Source organism: Echinops telfairi, unplaced genomic scaffold (assembly GCF_000313985.2).
Source record: "Echinops telfairi isolate 266 unplaced genomic scaffold, ASM31398v2 ScPeMD7_5868;HRSCAF=6743_0, whole genome shotgun sequence".
In the NCBI taxonomy this organism is placed as follows: Eukaryota; Metazoa; Chordata; class Mammalia; order Afrosoricida; family Tenrecidae; genus Echinops; species Echinops telfairi.
In genome coordinates, this window is record NW_022109767.1 from 1,542,722 (window position 1) to 1,562,923 (window position 20,202).

The 20,202-nt window shown below is 44.3% G+C and overlaps 1 protein-coding gene across 1 annotated transcript in view; it reads right to left on the reverse strand.

The window, feature by feature from the left end:
- The window catches only part of CARMIL1 (capping protein regulator and myosin 1 linker 1), a 395,834-nt gene that overhangs the window by 26,641 nt on the left and 348,991 nt on the right, over positions 1 to 20,202 (reverse strand). The window contains exons 30-31 of the mRNA XM_030887178.2: positions 11,949 to 12,015; positions 11,253 to 11,449 (exon numbers count right to left, since the gene is read on the reverse strand). Coding sequence (XP_030743038.2) covers positions 11,253 to 11,449; positions 11,949 to 12,015 — 264 coding nt within the window. The remainder of the gene's footprint in view (positions 1 to 11,252; positions 11,450 to 11,948; positions 12,016 to 20,202) is intronic.

Consider the following 20,202-nt stretch of genomic DNA (forward strand, 5'->3'; position numbering starts at 1 on the left):
GGCTTTCAATAGCTGATTTTCTCAGAGGTAGATCACCAGGCCTTTCTTCTGATGTGCTGCTAAGTGGACTCGAACTGTTAACTTTCCATTAGCAGCCACGAGTGTGCACTTTTGGCATCACCTAGGGACTCCTTGACTAAAATAAGAGTTCTCCCAATCCACTAGAAAAAGGAGCGCTGGTGGCGCTGTGGGTTCGGCACTGGGTTTCTAACCACAAGGTCAGTGGTTCAAACCCACCAATGGTTCCACAGGAGAAAGAGGAGGCGCTCTGCTCCCATAAAACCTGACAGTCTAGGACTCACTAAGCATTGGGATCGACTCCAGGTAGTATCTTTTAGAAGAGTTGTGCGCACAATTGTAACATGAGGCAGGAGGGAAGAAACAAGGAGAGAGGCACCACGCACCAAAGCCTGGACAGGGACTGATACTGACTGAGAGAGCAGAAGCAGCTCAGACCTAACGGGCTGTACAGCCTCCAGTGCTTCTGAAGGCAGAAGGCGGCATTGCAGCTGTGTGGCAAGGGACGAGAGAATCGTCGAAACAAAAGCTCACCCTGTATTCTGAGAATGGTCTTAATTCCAACTCTCGAAAAGTCAACTCTGATTCACAGGTGGGGCTCATTGCTGTGGCCGGTCCCTGCCAGACACACACAGCGAGTGTCCCCTCAACAGCACCCCCTGAAATCTCCTCCATGGCTCCTCTTCTTTTTTGTGTGCAGAGCTCTGATTTCTGGATGTGGACACTGATTTGTGTTAAAGCCAACAAAAGAGTACACCCCTGCATTTCGGGCAGGTAATTCTATATACCTGGGCGAAGCTTTTCAGGAACAGGAAACCAAGAGTCCTGCAGTCGTTTAATCTGGAGGTGAAGAGGAACTAATGAAGGACAGGTGAAAGGAGCTGTCTGCGATGCTGTCGCACTTCCTACTCGGGTTGAATGAGAGCATGGTTCCAGAGAACCCATCCAAGGATAGTTCTCCTTCAGACAAGGGTTGGAGGTTCCACAGAACTCTAGGAGCAGGACTGCAGCAAGCCAGCCGGAAACGCAGATCTCACTAGAGCATAATGAAACAATTCCCCAAGCTAGCGTTCCCCTCTGAAGGGACAATGCTGTGAGAGTTAGAGAGAGAGAGAGGGGGGGGTGGCGCTTGGATGCCTGATTTCCTGTCTGCAGTGGCGTATTAAGTTACTATTTCACATGGAGAGGTTGTGGGCCATTGAGAAGGCGCATGTGTCTCACCCAGGCCCTTGAACAGGTACAAGGATACTTTTCATGCGGCCAGGATACCTGGTCTCTCTGTTAGTTTGTAAGTCTCAAGCTGCCTGGAAGGAAATGTGGCTCCTGGCTGCCAAGGCATTTTTAAAAGGGAGAAACCAGCAGCTGCTCTCAACAAGCACCCACGTCATTCACGGCAAAACCTCCGTTATGAAAGTGAACTGTGCGCTAAGAGTTCAGGTTGGTGAAATGTTGAAATGTGAGCAGGCACCAGATCCGAGACGAAGAACCACATGACATACAAAAACCATGAGTCCTCGTCTCTGAACGGTGCTTTATAAAGGCGCAAGGCTTTTCTATGTACTGCAGTGGAACCGAGAACCAGCCAAGCTCTCTCCCTCAGCAATACAGCGAGGAAGGCCCTCACTGAGAGGTTCTTAGGTTGAAAATCACAGAAGATAAAGGGGTACTGAACTTTCTTCTATTATCATTTCATTTTTCCTTTGGAAAAAGCAGGTAGAATGGATTTCTATAGGAATTGTCCCTTACCTTTGTATTGGAGCTTGAATTCTGAGCACGAGGTTTGTGGAAAGCTATCGTTTATAGTGAGAGCCCTGAATCCATTTTGAGTCTCCACAGATTCAGTCTCCACTGAATTCTTTCTGGCGATTGACTGGATGGCAAATCCTTTACCGTCAGTTGGAGTGCATTGGCTAGCCTAGGGGATAGCCCAGAGATGAGCAGTCTTGCCCTTAAAGCCTTAGCTGGGTGTGCCCTTATTGGAAATTGGGGTATCCGGATCACATGGTAACGAGTCAGGCCCCAACCAACAGGCTTGAGGGCCCTAGAACCATTCCTTGAACGATCCCCAATCAGTTACTTCCTATGACTGTGCGGAGTTGATCTGATACCCATTATCACTTCATGATCAATTTCTTGTATTGCATTGTGTTCTATGCTTTATAATCTAGCCATGTGGCTGTGAATGCACTGGACACCACCGTGAATGATTTGCCTTGTCTTTGTCCTGTTTAAGACTTACTACAGAAGTCTCTATAAAATACATTTGAATAGAGGGGCATCTCTTTACCACTAGGACACGTTTGTGTGTAAGTCTGTGTATTAGGAGGTCTGGCGTGGCGCAACTAGTTAACTTTCTCTCCTGCTAGCCGCATGTTAGAAGGTCCATTTAGAGGCATTGCATAAGAAAGGCCTGGCGATCTGCTTCCTAAGTATCAGCCACTGAAAACAAACCTATGAAGCGCAGCTCGACCTTGACTAACGTGGACGAGTTGCAGAATCAACTCCCCGGGGACTAGTTTAAGTCTATAGAACCTGAGTTTATATGTGTTTTGGCATATTATTTTGCTCTTCTGTCAAACTTGTTAACGGGCAAGGACAGACAGTTTTAGTCCAGTTTTTGTTTAGTCACAGAATGGACAAAAGGGAGGGGACTGACCTCAGGACATCAGGTCCTAATGCAGGGTGACCCCCACCCCCACCCTGGGGGGGTGGGGCCCTGCTACATTCTCCACTTTGCTTCCCAGGCTTCCCCTCAAGCACTTCCTTTCCCTACATTGAGGAAAGAAATGAAGTTTTATGCACGTGTGTAATTTCTCCCCTCAGCTCCTTTCTTCCTTCCTGCTTTGAAGCTGTGTTCACAGAGAGCAGTAGAGGTTCCCTGGGGCCCTTGAGAACATCAATGGGCTTCCTCCACGGAGGCCTGCCTGCGTTTCCCCAAAGCCCCCCACTCTGCAGATCAGGACAGTGTTTAGGGATGAACAGGAGCCCCCACATCATTTTAGAGTAAGGTGATCAGATTTTAACATTGGCAAAGTGGGACACCATTGATAAAACTCATATCTTGGCAAAATAGCCACATGGCAACTGAAAACCGTATATCCTAGCTTATCGTGCAGTCTTTCCAAAAATCAGGACTTTTTAAAATGACGCGGGACATCTGGTCACCTTATCTTAGAGAGAAAGAGTGGGAGCTACTCTAGAGGTGAAGAGTGGTCCCGGACTACTGAGAAGACCCTCCATGACAAGCAGCTTAAAATGCATCTGCTAACACAGGAAGCGGAAGGTGGCCTCAGCCAGTTAAGGAAGCGCAGCCGAAAAGCCAAAGAGGGAAATTAAATTTGTGCTAGTAGTTCAAAGCCAAACACACAGGCTGTTTTTGCTTATTTTGAGCAAAAGGTAAGAAAGGGATATAGAGACATCAGAAGTTCTCAAAATCCCGTTTGATTTTGGTCTTCTCTGTCATGCACAATGCATTTCAGACTGGTAAGAGTAGCGGGGCTTTGAAAGGAGAGCCTAAATCTCCACTGTGGTGAGCCAGTCAGCCCTGAGCTATTGAAACCGGCTGCGTTTGTGCTCAGAGAAAGGCTTTACAAATAAAATCACCACCGAGATTTGAGAAGTAAACAATGCACCTATGCTGTATGTGCAATTGCTAAAAGGCTGAATCGTGAATGCTTGGATGATAAACCGGTGATTGGGAGACTATGGACAATTCAGATGTCTCCTGCCCGTTCCCCTCTGCCAGGATCACAGAGATGAGTACATCAGGAAAGCGCAGTAGGCCGTGCACCTGGATTTTGACAAGGCATCTGCCAAGCCTCTTGTGATGTTTTTGTAGGCCGGATGGCAGGAGATGGGCAGGAAGGGAAGGCAATTAGGCACCTTAGTAACTCTTTGAACAGCACAACCCCAAAGTGCTACCTAATTAGCTGAATAATCATGGACTCTTCTGTGCATACATTAGACAGTCAGAAACATGGAAAATTGATGAGCTAGGTAATCAAGGCCAGAAATATGAAACCCAGAGGAAGTAAAGGAGGAAAGAATCAGAAAGAGAGGAGAACAATTAATGAGCTTGAGAGGAGTGATAAAACGAAACGCTGAAAAAGACTAACAGACAATCCCACATGATTGATTAAGGAAAGGATAAGGTAGTAAAGACATATTTGCAATGAAAACGGGAGGTAAAACTCGTAAGATAGAGGAGATTAAAGAACCCTTAAAGAATTCTATAACCACCTAAATGAGCAATTAGATCAAATAGATGATTTCCTAGGAAAAAATATGTAAATAGTACAAAGAGTCCTGAGAACAACTAGGTTAACACTAGAAATAAAACCTCTAGTAAAAAATCTACACACCAGAATCATATGCACACAACACATAGACAACATGCTGGGCCCAGATGGCTTCCCAGGAGAGGAGACCCCTTCTCTTTTACATGCAAACTGCTCCAGGTAAGAAAGCTTCTCAACTCATTTTAGGATGATTGTGTTCACGTTGATGCCCAAACTGGATGGACAGTGTAGATAAGAAAAAATAGAGATACCTTTGGCTTAAGCTCTGACATACAGACACCTTAATAAAATATTACCAAACAAAGTCTATTATTGAAGCGACTGTCTGCTACTGGCTCGATTCTGACTCATGATGCTCCTATATGAATAGGTCTGTCCCATTGGGCTTCCTAGGCTGTAATCTTTATGCAGGCAGTCTGCCAGCATTTTTCCTATGCGGAGCCCTGAGGTTGGTGCAAACCGCTGACCTTTTGGTTAGCTGCCAAACACTTAGGCGCAGTGGAAACAACACAGCAGTATATGGTTGTTAGGCGCCATTGAGTCAGCTCCATGTCATAGCAACCCTGGGTACAGAGAAAAGGCACTGCCTGCTTCTGCACCATCCTCCCAATCATTATGTTTGAGGCCATTGTGGAAGCCACGCCATCAATTCCTCCTGTTGAGGATCATTTTCTATTTTGTGGACCCTCCGCTTTACCAAGGGTGATCTCCTTTTCAGAGACTGGTGCCTGCTCCTAATATGTTGAAAGTGTGTGAGATGAAGCCTCTCTCTCCTGCTTCTAAGGATCATTGTGTTTATACTTCTTTCAAGACAGATTGTCCATTCCTCTGGTTGCCTGTGGTCTATTCAATATTCTTTGCCAATACCTCCATTCAAACACATTCATCTTCAGTCTCCCTTACTCATTGTCCAGTTTCCACATGCATTCGAGGTGAATGAAAATACTATGGCTAAAGTCAGGTGATCCCACTGGAACTCAGAGATCATTGGGCTTTTGCCCTATATTATTGCCATGATCCCAAATTCCTTGGTCTGGTAAAGAAACTTGACTGAAGCTCTTAATTGAAATGGACTAAATCCTCATTAATATGTTTTCCTGTAGGGTTTGGTTCACAGTATCACTGGGCTGGATGGGATTTGGAAGTCATTTTGTCCATTCTCTTATCAAGGGCTTTACAATCGCCACAAAGCCATCAGCTGACCATTCAGTAGATATTGGCCCCATTCTCTGAAGCAGCCAGCTTCGAAAAGATCTGATTATGGAATAGCAGGTTCTTTTTTTTCATGGGCTACCCAATTCTGCCTCTATAATGTCAACTTATTCTCCATTTTCCATGTTTCTTACTGTGTAATCTATCTGCCACTGAGTAGATTCTGACTCAATGCAATCCCACAGGACAGGGTAGAACCTCCCCGGGGGTTTCCACAACAGTAACTCTCTTGGGGAACAGATAGCCTCCTTTTCTCCTTGAGGAGTGGCATTGAGTTTGGAGACACATGTTGGGATTAGTAAATTTCACATATTTGAGGGTCAGTGCTAGATTTTTTCCTTCCCCAATCTACATTTCCCAGCTCTCTCACTGATCCTCTTATGACATTGCCAGGAATCCATGTAGGAATCTTGTTACTCTCTTCTGAATAAGTGGTAGGGAGACACCCAAAACACAACACACTACTCTAGAGGGATCTGGCCACATCACCACCTCCTACTAAATAAACACTATGTTTCTATTTATCCAATCAGAACGCACGCTCAGCATTGGAATGGTCACAGCCAGTTAGGCAATGACCAGTTAATCTCTTGTTTTCATAAACAGGAAAAGGAAGTCAGAGTTTGTCCAAAAGGAAATAGCATGCGTGCCATTGTTCACATCTCCATCATCTAGTTTCAGTCCCCGCTGTAAGGGACGGAGGATAATGTTTCTGGTAATTCCAGATGAAATCATGATTTTGTTAAAGGGTCATTCTGCTTGTACTTCTTCCTCGCCACCACAGTATGACAAATGGACAGACAAGTGGTAGGACGTGGAGCATGAGTGAAGGTAAATCAGTTACCTTTCCTGGGTTTCATATTCCTTTGTATAATGATCGCCTTGGAAACCCCCTCCAGTGGGAGATGATTCTAATTAGCAGTGCAGTTGGACTAGAGCTGGCAGGTTTCCTGAATCCTCACCGATGCAGACTTTTCATTAGTTTTCCTTTAGGGAACTGCACGGCTCACCTTTAGTTATGAGAGGTGAAAGTATAAATAAGGGCTAGCACACCTCCCTTCCTGCCAGGTGTCACATGCTTCCCAGGCTCTCTTGCAGTTAGCTTCAGTCCTGGTTAATGGCCTTTAAATGAAAGTGAAGTCCATCGCCTCCATGCCAGACCCTTGCATGTATGAACCTTACAGCTTCCTACCATTGCAGCTGAGTGGCTGGGGCTCCAAGGGCTCAAGAGGAGGGTGGAGCACAGATGAAACCAATCTGGGCCCCTGAAAGACCATTTTAGGGTCCTCTGATAAATGTATTGGACTCTGATGTGGGAATTAATAAATTCTGAAATATCAGAGGTTTAGAACAATAAGGAATTATATCATATACCAGCTGGTGTTTTCCTGCCTAATACACTACACTGTCCTACCCACCAGGTACACTCTTTCCCATGTATGCTGGAATATTCTAGTACTTAAAAAATAACATAGCCACTCTAAGTTACTCCTGTCAGGTGCTTTTGAGAAACAAGGACTTTCTGAAAATTATCTGGGCATTTTTTTAATACAAAGTTTTGTAAAGCTAGTTGACTTATTTTTACTAAACATGGGTAATAATCCCCAAATTAGTGAGGGTAGCTAAGAGTGCTATTAAATTACTCCATTTCAGTGAGGCGAAGGGAATAAGGGCATATGTGATACAGGTAAAGATAATGAAAAGGAAATGCTAGCTTCTAAGAGCAGTATTAGTATGTAGTGAAAGACTGTATACTTGCCATTATTTCATGATGACCCAGCAAGCAGGCAGTGTTGGTGTTTTAGAAACAAGCGGACTCAACTCAAAAATAGCCTGGGCATTGTCCAGACCCACCCTGCTGGCTGGAAGAGTTGGTTGTCTCAGTCTTGCACACTACTCTACTGCTATGGCAGAAGAGGGCATCTATAGGCTACCCAGTCTTGGGAGTTCTGCTGGCATGGTGGGTAAGTGCTGGAATGCTAACAACAAGGGCAGGAGAAAGATGAGGCTCTCTGCTCCCATAAAGATTTACAGCCACAGAAACCCTATAGAGGCCACTATGAGGCAGAATTCACTCAATGGCAGCTTTTGTCCTATTTTCTTAGGGGGTGGGGTGCAGTCTCAGTGTACGTTAAAAGTTTTTATATATTAATGAAGTGGGGGGGGGAAAGAAGAAGCTTGTATATTTTACTTCCTTACAAACTACAAATGGTGGCTTTTCTTAATTACAAAAATTTCCCCCAAAGGGATAGAACTAAAGCAAATAGTTAAATGTCTAAATCTATTGTCTACATTAAAAAAAACAACAACACTTTTTTTCCCCTGGTTATTTGAGAATGTGTTTGGTTTTTCCCAGGGTTAAATTTTTGTACAGGCTGACCTTCTTTTATTGTACTTTGCTTTACAGATACTACACTTTGATAAACTAAAGGTTTGTGACCACCCTGTGTCAAGCAAGTCTGCTGGTACCATTTTACCATGGTACCATGATAGTGTGTGCTCACTACTTTGTCTTTTATCTCAGTTGGGTAATTCTCACAACATTTCAAACAGTTTCATAATGAAAGAGCACACTTACAAGACCTTTATATGGTCTAGAAAAACAAGACAAAACAAAAACCCCACCAAAGACACGCAATTCACTTTATTGCGCCATGCACTTTATTGTGGTGCTCGGTAACCACACCAGCAATATCTTTGAGGTACGCGGAACATGGCTGCTTTTCTTCTAGGTTATCTACTCTTCGTATCTCTGTAGCTCTCTATTTGTAGATGATGGTGGCACAGAAATCCATTTTAACAGTATTAATATTTCTGACCAGTAAAAACTGGCAATGAGTGCCTGGGTGGTGCTGACAGTTCAGCACTGATAACTAGCCAAAAATTTATGGGGGGAACCCATCCAGGGGTGCTTTGTGATTTGCTCCCAAATGCCCACCCTTGATAACCCTGTGGAGCAGCTGTACTCTGTAAAGGAGAATTTGTAGGGAGAAAAACTCGCTGGAGACATGAAATATTAAGAACAAGCTCTAGACAAGCAAGTAAGATAGACTTAGGGTGAACAGATTTCCTCCACCCCCCACTCTTAGTTAACAATGAACTAAAAAAAAAAGCAATATTAAATATTGCTGCTTTGAAGATTGCAAAGACTGTGAAATCACAAGGCAATATCTTTTCCCTAGGACCTCAAGGAAAACCATGCTCATCGAGTCTTTTCAGACGAAGCAGGTGAGAAAATGCTGGGTCTACGCAGGACCAAAGGAACCCCGGTGGCACAGTGGTTAAGTGGGGAGGGATAACTAAAAGACAAGCAATTACGCTCCCTGAGCCACTCTCTGGGAGAAGGGTGGTGGTCTACTTCTGTAAAGATTCCAGCCTTGGAAACATCACGGGGCAGTTCTACGCCTTATAGGGCTACGCTAAGTCAGAATGGACTTGATAGCAATGGGTTTGGTTGCTTTTTGCTCTGTTTTGGTAACGCTCATCATGGTCATGACCCACTCTGGGGCAGTTCCCTTGTGTTCAGACAGAGTCCCTAGGAGGGTAAAGGCCGGGCTGTATTCAGCCCGAGAGTCCAGGTTTTGATGTGGACACAGTCTTTCTAGAACAGACCCAGTACACGTCTCCCTTAGGACGCTGTCTCCGCTTCTTTCTTCTACATGCACAAAGTAAAAAAAGTACATGAAATTTTCCCCAAGGGCCCTGAAATTAATCAAGGAAAATTTAAGCCATTATTATACATACAAGTTACACTGATTCTCCCCATGGAAAGAGACAAAGTGAAAACACGTATTTAATAAGAATCTCAAATCAATTGTGTGAGTTATTATGTGTGAAGGTTGGCTTTTCCTTACTGGACATAATATTTCCCTTATTATTAATTTTTAAAATGGGGGTGGGGGGTGGAGGGTTACCTCTCTACAAAACTCATCACCATTGAGTCGATGCCAACTCACAGTGACCCTACAGGACAGGGTAGAACTGCCCCTGTGGGTTTCCAAGCTGGTACAGGAGTAGAAAGCCCCATCCTTCTCCAGTGCTTCTCTTCAAATATGAACATTACTGTAAAGTTAACTGAGAAGTTAGGTTTGACAAGAACAGAGTGCACTAACATTTTCTTTTCTTCTCTTTGAAACCATGACAAGCACTTCAGACTCAAAGGAGGAAAGCCAATCAGATGCAATGAAAGCCCAATCGAGTATGAGTACATGTTGGCCTTGCAGATCATTTGCTGTGACTTTCAACCATGTATGTCTCTAGTTATGCACGCCTCCAGTTACTCACATATTCATCAAAGATTATTAAGCATTTAGTACAGTCTGAAGACATATTGAGTACTATGGATGAATCACCGATAATAAATCACACATCTTGTCTACAAGGAGCTTCCTGACGGGGAGAAGAATGATGGGAAAACACTGTGTGACAAGGATGCGGCAGTGTTATGGATTAGATTATGTTCCTGCCCCGCCCCCCCAAATATATGGTGAAGTACCTGTAACTCCTGCTGACTGTGAACATAATCTTGCTGGAAATCAGTCTTTGTAGATTCAATCCGTTCACTTGCGGTCCTACTGAAGCAGGGAGGTCCCAATCTAATAGGACTGGATTCCTTTTCTACAATAGGGTTTCCAAGACTTTAAGTCCTTGTGGGAGCAGACAAGCTCATCTCTCTCCTGCTGAGTGGCTGGTGGGTGTGAACCATGAACCTTGGGGTTACTAGCCCAATGCTTACCGCACACCATCACCTAAGACTCCAAACAAGAGGCATCCAGTGAAGATTTGGATGGCTTGTGGAGTGACAGGAAGGTGAGCAAGAGCGGCACTAGGCATAAACATACTTAAAAAAACCTTGGCTGTGAAGGAGAGGAGGGACATCCATTGGAAAGAGTCAGCAGTAATTACACAAAGACGCATTCGCACACGGGATTCAATCTTCTCTTGGAGGAGCAGCCCTGGTGGCAAAGTGCCTGCACGTTGGGCTGCTTAACGCAAGGTCGGTCCTTTGAAACCATTGGCCCCTGTGCGGGCGAAAGAGGCGGTTTTCTCCTCCTGTCAAGAGCTGCTATCTCAGGAACTCACAGAGGCCGCTCCCTCCGGTCCTACAGGGTGACTCTGAGTCAGCCTTGCCTTGAGTGGGTGTAGGAGGAGGAGCACCTCATGATGCTGAGGTCACACAACTGGCTCCCACGATATCAGTTACCGGGCAATCCAAAGCAGAGGTCCCCTACCAGAAGACCAGTGGATTATAACTCCAAAAGCAAATGCTTACATAACAAACGGATTACTTGGTGTTTAATTTCTATCTAGCCATCCACAAACTGCAAAATGCCGCTGCTGTAGGCTGCTTCTCTCCCTCCAGAGGTAAACTGAGGACGTGCAGGAGCAGCCCTGTTCTATGAGTTGAACACTTCAGTCAGACTGCCTTCTCCAAACTGCACAGCCTGCTGGCATCAGCTCGACTTCGCCTCCGCCTCGCCCTGGCAGCTGCGTGTAGAACTGCATTCCAGGCAGCCAACCCCCAATGACTTGGGGGAGGGAGCTCTTCTCCAGCTCTTCTTCAGATTCCAACCTCCCCCTTGTGCTTAACAGGTGGATGTGTGCACCCTCCGCACCACCCACGGACACCCACCACTTGGACACTGTCCGATGCACCCAGCCGTCCACATGCGAAGAACAGGAAGCAAGAGTGAGGGAGAGAAGAAGCCCCTCCAGGTCACCTACCGCTGCTTGGGTGGGCTGCTGCTTCTTATTCCGTTTGGGCCGTAACTTGGTAAAGTGCTCCAGCTTCTTGCCTTCCTCTGAGGGCAACTCTGAGAGGAAGCCTGAGCTCCGCTTCTCTTGTCTGACGGACGGGAAGGGCGGGTCTTCGATGTGAATCGGCACCTCTTCCAGCGCTTTATCCAGGTCAAACTCCATTTCTAAAATAAAGCACACCCCCAGACCAAAACGTATGGCATACAGGCCGATTCAAAAGAAAAAGAAAAATCCCCCAAAGTAATTTTAAGTCTCATGTGGCACAGAAAAGCCCCATTTGCCAACTCTCTGGATATTTACGCATGGATCATATCTGTACTCCAGGAACCCTGGTGGCACAAAGGGGAAGCAGTCGGGGGCTAACTGAAAGGGTGGCAGTTCAAACCCAGGAGCTGCTGCTCTGTGGGAGAAAGAGGGCAGCCTGGGGAACTCTGAGGCAGCTCTGTCCTGAGGGGCGAAGTGAGGTGGGATTGATTGACCTGATGGCACAGCATTTGCTTTTAGTGGCTGTTAGGTTGGTGCTGACTCATGGTGACTCCGTGTGTGCAGAAACTGCCCCATGGTTTCTTTTTCCAAAGATCCCTGAAGTGGTCCAAGGTTCTGGCTGAAAGGGTGCTTCAAAATCAGGAGGAAATGACTGGCATTAGCCAAAAACTCACTTACCAAAGGCTCTGGACACAGGCCGCAGCATTCGGCTGTGGATGCTCTTCCTTTTAGACTTCGGAGTCATCTGGCAATGAAATAAAGCAGGCCCTTAGAGAGGTAACCACAAAAGGGGGGTCGACTAGCTTCCTTCCAAACTTCAGAGCATTCGCACAGATAGTTTTAAATGGAGTGGTTACTTCGTTTCTTTAAAAGGTGGCTTGGAACTATCTGGTCCATCTATCAATGTTCATCATCCTCTCAACTCATATAGCTGCCTTCCATGTTTTCTCCTCGGCCTTGCTCAGTGAAATTAGATTGACACACAGTTGGGAGGAAGCATGAGTGATAAAACGGAACTTAACTGCAAGTTGTCTATGAGGGTGCTACAATGGAAATAAAGAATAAGATGGAGAGGTAATAAAAAACCAGTCGCTAAGAACTAAAAACACAATAATTCACCATTCATTTTGAGTACCATGGAGAATTCAGTGTGACATTTTAATGGGTTACACAGCTAATGTTTTTGCTTCGTATTTCTGCCCCCAAGATTTTCGATCTTTACATTATAGGCAAAGCCCAATTGGGAAAAGTTGCCATGATGATTCACACGTCTCTCTCTGCCTCAGTTAGCTTCAAAAACTAGACTGCAATTGGGATTGAAGTCAACATTTCCCAAGAGTAGGCTCCCATAGGTCTAGGGTCAATGGTTGATTATACAGCGGCAATTCTTAGCAGAAAACCCCCACTGTGCTGCCCTCTCCTGCAGTAGGGTTCCATAAATGGTAGGTGGAGAGAGCCCTTGTCGTCACTTACACAAACCCTGAAGAAGGCACGGGGTCAGGGGGAGGAGAAGGGTGGACAGTAAGGCTGCCAGCAGGAGGAGTGCCAGGGACAGCTGTCAAGAAATGCCCAGATTCTTCCCACCACACTACACAGTGTCAACATACAAAGGCTTTCAGGGATCTCCCAACTTATTCACTAGGGACTAGAAATTGGCATTTGTGTCAGCTAAGAGATAATATTACTGAAAGGACTTCATTTGTAGACTTTTATTTCATCAATTAGAGTAGAAACCTAAAAAATCCACATGATTGAAAAATATTCTTTGGTTTAAAGAATGAATTGGTTCACATTGACCTTTAAAGTAAATAACATTATAGTTTGGACAACTATGCTAGTTTTAATAACAATAGTCTTGAGATATTACTGTCTATTGCTAAGAGTAAAAGGAGAGAATAATAAGCAATTTTATCTAAATCCAGATTATCTCACTGCTGTCGAGTCAAGACTCACAGCGATCTTATAGGACAGGGTAGAACTGCCCTCTATGGGTTTCTGAGCATCTTTATGGGAGTAGAAAGCCTCCTCTTTCTCCTATGGAGTGCCTGATAGTTGCTAACTGCTCACCCCTGCCATTTGCAATCCACTGTGTAACCCACCATGCCACCAAGGCTCCTGGAATACCCAGTGAAAGTTGATTTAGTTCTTCTGGGTTTTATTAGAGGCAGACGACCCGAGGAGTAGCTATGAATACAGCACCCAGCTTCACAGGTTCTATAAAACATAGTTCAACGCAACTGGCAAGGAATCCAGTTTGAATGCAATTCTGCCCCACGTGACCTTACAATTAGCTGGAGAAGCTGGTGGCCTGACTGGTCTATTTGCAAGTGGAACCTCTGAAAATAATTAATTCTCAGGAGACAACAACTACCAGAATATATGCTGTGATTAGTCTTGAAAAATTACTCTGTATTCTACCCACCTCATGCATAACCATAGTAGATGAAAGGTTTAAGACATAGCTTGAGATATAAATTCCAACTCATTTCATTTAAATAGCTGCAAATATATGTATCAATGATGTTGAAACTTAAGTGGATTAAATATGCCCTCCAAATCTTTGCCATGGGACTCTTGATTAGATTGTATAGAGAAGCTTTAATGGACAAAACTCTTCAGGCTGTCCTTTATGACACACAGCAAACATATGTAGTCTATCTAAAGTTTCTGATTCTTAAAATATATTACATTCATTTTAATATAAAAATTCATATTCCACATACCAGGGTAGGTAAAAAAGTATTGCTACAAAACTAGAAATGTCTGTTAAATAAGAATTTCAAAATGTGGCTCTATTGTTTCTCAGCATATCATCCATTCATGTCTATACACTACGCAGGCAGTACTTCCATCTCGCTAACCCTAAGGTGGAGGCCTGACCAAGAGGAGGGCCTCAACGAGATGGATGGATGCCGGGGCTGCAGCCACGGGCTCGACTGGAACAGTAGTGAGGACAGCACAGGGTGCAGCAGTGTCTCCTTCTGTTGTACGAGGGTCGCTCTGAGTGGGAACCGACTTGATGGCACCTGACAGCAACACTTACAACAACAACAACAACAACCCTTAACTTATCTCAAATAATTCTGCTCTCTTCTTGCGAACTTAGAAGAATCAGCAATTGTGTTGTCATGATGGGAAAACCCAGTGCAATTTTCCTGCACATTTCAATTTTCTTAAAACGTCTTCACAATCCAACCCTGTGCTTGTCTTGTGTGCTTCAGAAAGTCTCCCAAGAAGACCCCTCTGGAATTCCCAGACCTTGCTTTAACCTTCCTAGTTAGCGGTTTGGCCTTGAATTCAACTAATGTCTTCCTGATCTTAAACATGCTTGCTCCATTTAAAAGCGGTTGCCTATGTGGGGGCAGCATTCTTGTAAACTTCTTGAAAAGCATCGATGATTTAGAAAGACGTCCTCTTAAGATTGAGTTCTAGCCTGGACTTGAAAATCATTTTTCCTCTTCCAGCACAAAAAGTATCCTCCTTTTGTTGTTGTTACTATTGAAGGCACCTTAACAAGACTAAGACAACTGTATTCCTGAGAGAACTAAAGCCACCCGCTGATGGTTCCATCACGTGTGAGCATATTTGCGTGGCGTACATACACCCATGCATGTATGCACTTGAACCCCGGTAGCAATACTTTTTTACTTACTCTCCTATAGAAAGAGCCCTATTAATACAAGAGTGTTGGTTTGGGTCAATTACAAACTAACACTCATCTATACATCAATTCTGATTTCAGAGACATATTGACTAGGGTTTTTAGCGATTGGCATAAATCAAAAGGGAACGAGTTTTCTCCTCTTGATCCATCTTTCCAATGCCTCCGAGCCTAGCATGCAAAGCCAGAACACCAAGAAAAAAAGTCCATTCTAAGTGGTCCTTGGTTGCCCTTTATGCGGACTGCTCTTCCAGCACAAATCGCTTCTTTCACTGACTTTGGCATAGCTCTTAGTCCTGAAGTTCAGCCATGTTTGGACAGGGCCAGTGGCCTTTTGCTACAATAGGCAGGCTTGCAACCAGCCTAGTTTCTACCATAGATAAGAAGACAACCACCCAGATCCTCACACTTCTCTTGAGAGACACTGGTTTATGATCTCGTGCTCATGCAATTTAAGTAGAACAGCAAAGGGGAGGGAGGTGGTGAGTCTAATTTCTCTCCCCCACCCCTTTATGTCTGGAATTGTATTCTTAGTATTTAGTGTTTCTCTGTAGATTTGGTTAGTTTGCCTCATCCTTGTGTCTCTTATACATATAGATCCCTTGGTGAGATAAATTGCAACCTGGGAAAAGGTTCACTTCATTGTCACCTTGAGAACTGTGTACGCTTATCCCTTGTATACTAAATGAAAGGGTTGGCTTTCTCAAACCAGGTTTTATCTTGACTTTCCGGATATTTGTTGGTACATGGGTGTTTCTGAGTCAGAGAAACCACAAGCTGTGTTTTGGATGAAGGCAGTCTGCAATTGAATCAGAAGAGGTACCAAGAGACTAATCACAAATAATTTCGGGGTTAATATCTCCAACCACAGCCTCTGGTCAAGAGAAACCTACTGTATCTTTAAGTTTTGCCCTTTATGAGTGATAAGTAATCTTTAATGTTTACATCCTCATGAAATATTAGGCAGAAGGTGTTAAAACATCCTATTAAGACTTACGGACAGGGGGGTAAACTCAAATCCTAAAGAATTCTTTTGTCTTAATATCACAAACCACCAGTAAATCCTCACGGTGACAGCAAAGTGGCAACGTGGTGGTGCTATCTGGTGAGTATTGGGCTGCTGACTGCAAGGTCAGTGGTTCAAACCCAGTAGCCACTTGGGTAGAGAAAAATGAGGCTATCTGCTCCCATAAAAATTTACAGACTTGGAAACCCTATAGAGTTTCGCTTTGAGTCAGACTCGACTTGATGGCAGTTGGTGGCAGACCAGGTGAACAGGATGCCAGGGCTCTTTTCTTCAAGATAAAGATCCGAAGATAGCATCCAAGAAATCCGATTCATTTGATCCAATTTTTACAATGGATTTTAAACTCTTCTGTGTGTTGCTCAATAGAGATATGCTCGCTTTAAAGACCAGTTAGAGACGAAGGTTGGCAGCCAACCAACAATGCAGCCTTTTCTTCCAGTAAGCCTAATTTTAACAGGAAATTCCAAGGCATATTACTTAAAAACAAAGGTATTCAAATTGTTTCTCCCCTCAGGAAAATAGGATGGGGTTATCCTTTTTTAAAAATGTTTTTAAAGAAACCAATTTTTCACAAATTATAAAACTCAAAGGCCAAGAATCCTAAGTACATTTTCTTCTTAGGGTTTGGAAAACAAAACAAAACCCATGCCTGCACCAGAGCAGTCAAAGGCTTCTAATTTTAGAAGCAAATCATCCAGCTGGTTATTTAGAACCTTGGGTCTAAACCAGGTAACGGGCAAGAATCAGGGAGCGAAACAAAACAAAACAAACCCTGTTGGTGTTAGGAGTCAGGGTTTGTTTTCAATCCTTTCTCTTTCTTTTGACGTGAATGGCACAGACACCTTTTCCCTCTTGAATATCCGTCTGCACACCCTCTTCATCAACACTCTACTTGCTGAAATCGGGCACGCAATGGGGATATTTTAAATTCATCGTGTAAAATCCAATCTTGTCTCTCAATTGCAGCCTGTTTCATTCAGGAACCGCAGATGGATGACGACACCATGGTCTCCCAGGAGACGAACCGGCGGTGCAGAAGCAAATGGAGCGCAAGCGTGTAAACCGGGACAGCAGAGCCGCCCCAGGAATACTTACACTCGTACAGCAGAGAGTCTCCATGCAGCAAAAAGAAAGGGGGGAAAAACATGAATGGAAGAGAAACAAAGCAACAGCAATAACTAGAAACGGGGGGGGAGACCCCATTCACAAACAGAGAAACAAAAAAGCTAAAATACACAACAAGCTCTCTTGGCAAAGGGCTGAGGCAGGAAGGAAGCCAAAGGATTACAGGCGTGTGGCATGCAGCCTGGTTTTGTATAAGCAGAAGCACAGACAGAGTTGGAAAAATCGCGGAAAACTCTTCTTTACAGGCATCGTCTCTTTTGCTACGTGTGTGCAAAGTGCCATGTATTCGCCCCCACAAGACCCCGACACCCATCTAGGGGACAGGAAGTTGTCAGGCACAGAGGCGCAGCGCGGATTAACATGGCTGGAGTGGGGATTAGAAAACACCCTGGCGCTTGGGCCCCAGGACTAATCCCAACAACCAAGTGTGGCGATTACATCGAGAGGCAGGGATAAAGCAGGGAATTGTGCAGCTGTCCTCGCTGGGGGGCTACATTATTCTGTTTCCCACCACATTGTATGACTGCATCCTTGAAATCTTTTTCTCCTTCCATCACCCAGCTTTCTCTGAGGCAGCACAGCGACCTTGGTCCACAGCAGGGCTGAATACTGAAGATCCCTTGTATAAATTACCTTGTTCATTTCAGGGCCATTGATGTTTCATGTTACATCTTGAATTAAACTGTTATTAAAACCTCACTGATCACCATGGTAGGGCAACTTGTTCTCCATAATCAGAGAAGGAAAAGTAACAACAAAACCCCAACTCCCAGAAGTCCAACTATGGAATGTTAAGCTTTGTAAAAAAACAAAGATATTGTGTGTGTGCGTGCATGCATGCATGCGTGCGTGCGTGCGTGCGTGCGTGTGTGTGTGTGTGTGTGTGTGTGTGTGGTGTCTAGGGGCTGCGGTGGGACAGAGGGAGTCCTTTTCAAACCTCCTGCAACACATCCTGTGGAAGGCTACCTACTTTATCTACTTGGAGTCACTTTTTATTTTTTCATGGTCTTTTCCCCTCTGTGTTCACTGTGAGCAACATAAAACCTAAAATCTGAACTTCTGCCACATGCCCATCAGAGGAAAGTAGAGTACAAGTTAAAGGCACCCCCCATGCCCACGCCCACCACCACCACCACCATCAATCTTCCTTGCCCATCAGAAAGGCTTCACCTAGAAATGTCCTACAAAAGTCTTGATCTCTAAACCTTGAATTTCCAACTACATGAGGCAATTTCCTTCAAGTACATGTCATTTTATGACACATTATATTAGTGTAAAAATTGCCTGGCTACGGTGAAAACATGTTTCCAACGGGTCGGGTGTGCCCCAAGTTAAGATCTGCGCTGGCCGGAAGCAGCAGTCCCTAGCAGCCTCCGGGAAAGTGTGTGATAGGAATATGTGTGAGGGGCTTCCCAAGTTCAAGGAAAAATTCCATCATATTTGAGTGCATTTTCCCATGAAGTGCTTGAAGTCCCCTCATACATAATAGTTACTGTGTAGCTGATGGCTGGGTGGGCCTGGGTCCTATGGGTAATTTTAGAGTTTTCTTTTAGTGAAAGGTTAATTCAACAGAGCCAAGTTCTTCTGTCCCAATTATCCACCTAAAGATCATTTTAAGTGAAGAGGTTTTCAATGGATTCAACTCCTAAAATGATAGGCAAACGTAAAAAAGAAAAAAAAGTTTCTATGCAGAGGGAAACCATGGCAACAGACCATTCCATTTTTAACTTTTCAATGTCCTGAAGATCACGATTCATTCCTCTACTCCTTCTGGAGCTCATTTAGGAAACACCAACTTTTCCCCATCAGGGCAAGAGAGAGGCCCCCTCCCTCAGCAGTACGTCTCCCACTCAAAGCTTTGCCGACCAAGGACTGGGCTCAGATCCCGAGTCTGTCTTTACTGGGGCGTGGAACTTCAGCCAAATGTTTTTGCAAAGGGAAATCTCACCTTTCTGGTGTATAAAACAGCTTCTTGTGAGGATTAGATCAGATAGTGATTATACAGCATTGAGTACAGTGCTGAGCACACAGTACCATCAGTGCACTCAATCACTGAAGATTATTATATAATCAACTCCATCATTACATCATTCTTCTCTTCCCATGGAGAAAGTGTGTGTGTGTGTGTGTGAGGGGGGGGGTAGCACAAGGAAGCAAACTTAAGAAGTAGTTTTTTTGGGTTTTTTTAACTAAGCATTTTATTGGGGGGCACTTACAAGTCTTATATAAATCCATCATTCCATAGTATTAAGCACACTTGTACATATGCTGCCACCAACATTTCCAAAACAATTTCTTTTAACTTGATCCTTTGATATCATCAGTTAATCTTTTTCCCCCTCCCACCCTCATGAATACGTAAATCAATTTATTATTATTATTGTTAGTTTGTGTCTTACACTGTTGTGCTATTCATCCCCCTAGGGAGGGGGCCTATATAGCCAACCGTGGGATGGGTTCCGCCTTTCTCTGCCCCCCCCATCTCCGTACCCTCATGATATCACCCCTCCCACTACTGTTCCTGAGGGGTTTATCTGTCCTGAATTCCATGTGTCAAGAGCTCCTATCTGTGCCAATATGTGTTCTCTAGTCTAGCCGTAGGATTTGTAAGGTAGGACTGGGTCATGGAAGTGGGGGAGAGGAAGCATTCAGGAACTAGGGGAAAGATGTGTGTTTCATTGGTGCTATATTGTACCCTGGCTGCATTATCCCTTCCTTGTAACTCCTCTAAGAATAAGTAGATTTATAATAGTAAACCACTGAGATTAATCTAAAACCTATTAATAGGGGAATGGATACATTAAAACAAGGTCTATGCAAATGATGGAACAATATTTACAAAGGAAAAAAAACTGAGCTAAAGTAACATGAACAAATCTCAAAACAGAAGGTTGAGTGAAAAGAATCCAGTTTCAGAATGATTCAGATGGTAGGATGCCATTTATGTAAATTATACAACATACAACATTATATACCATGTGCTTACAAGTGTGCATTTGAACAAGCATGAAACCAATAGAAAAGGGTCCAGCCAACCTCGTGACCATGGTGCCTTTGGAAAGGGGGAGAAGCATGAGACTGCACACGTCACAGAGCCCCTACTGTCACAGAGCTGATTC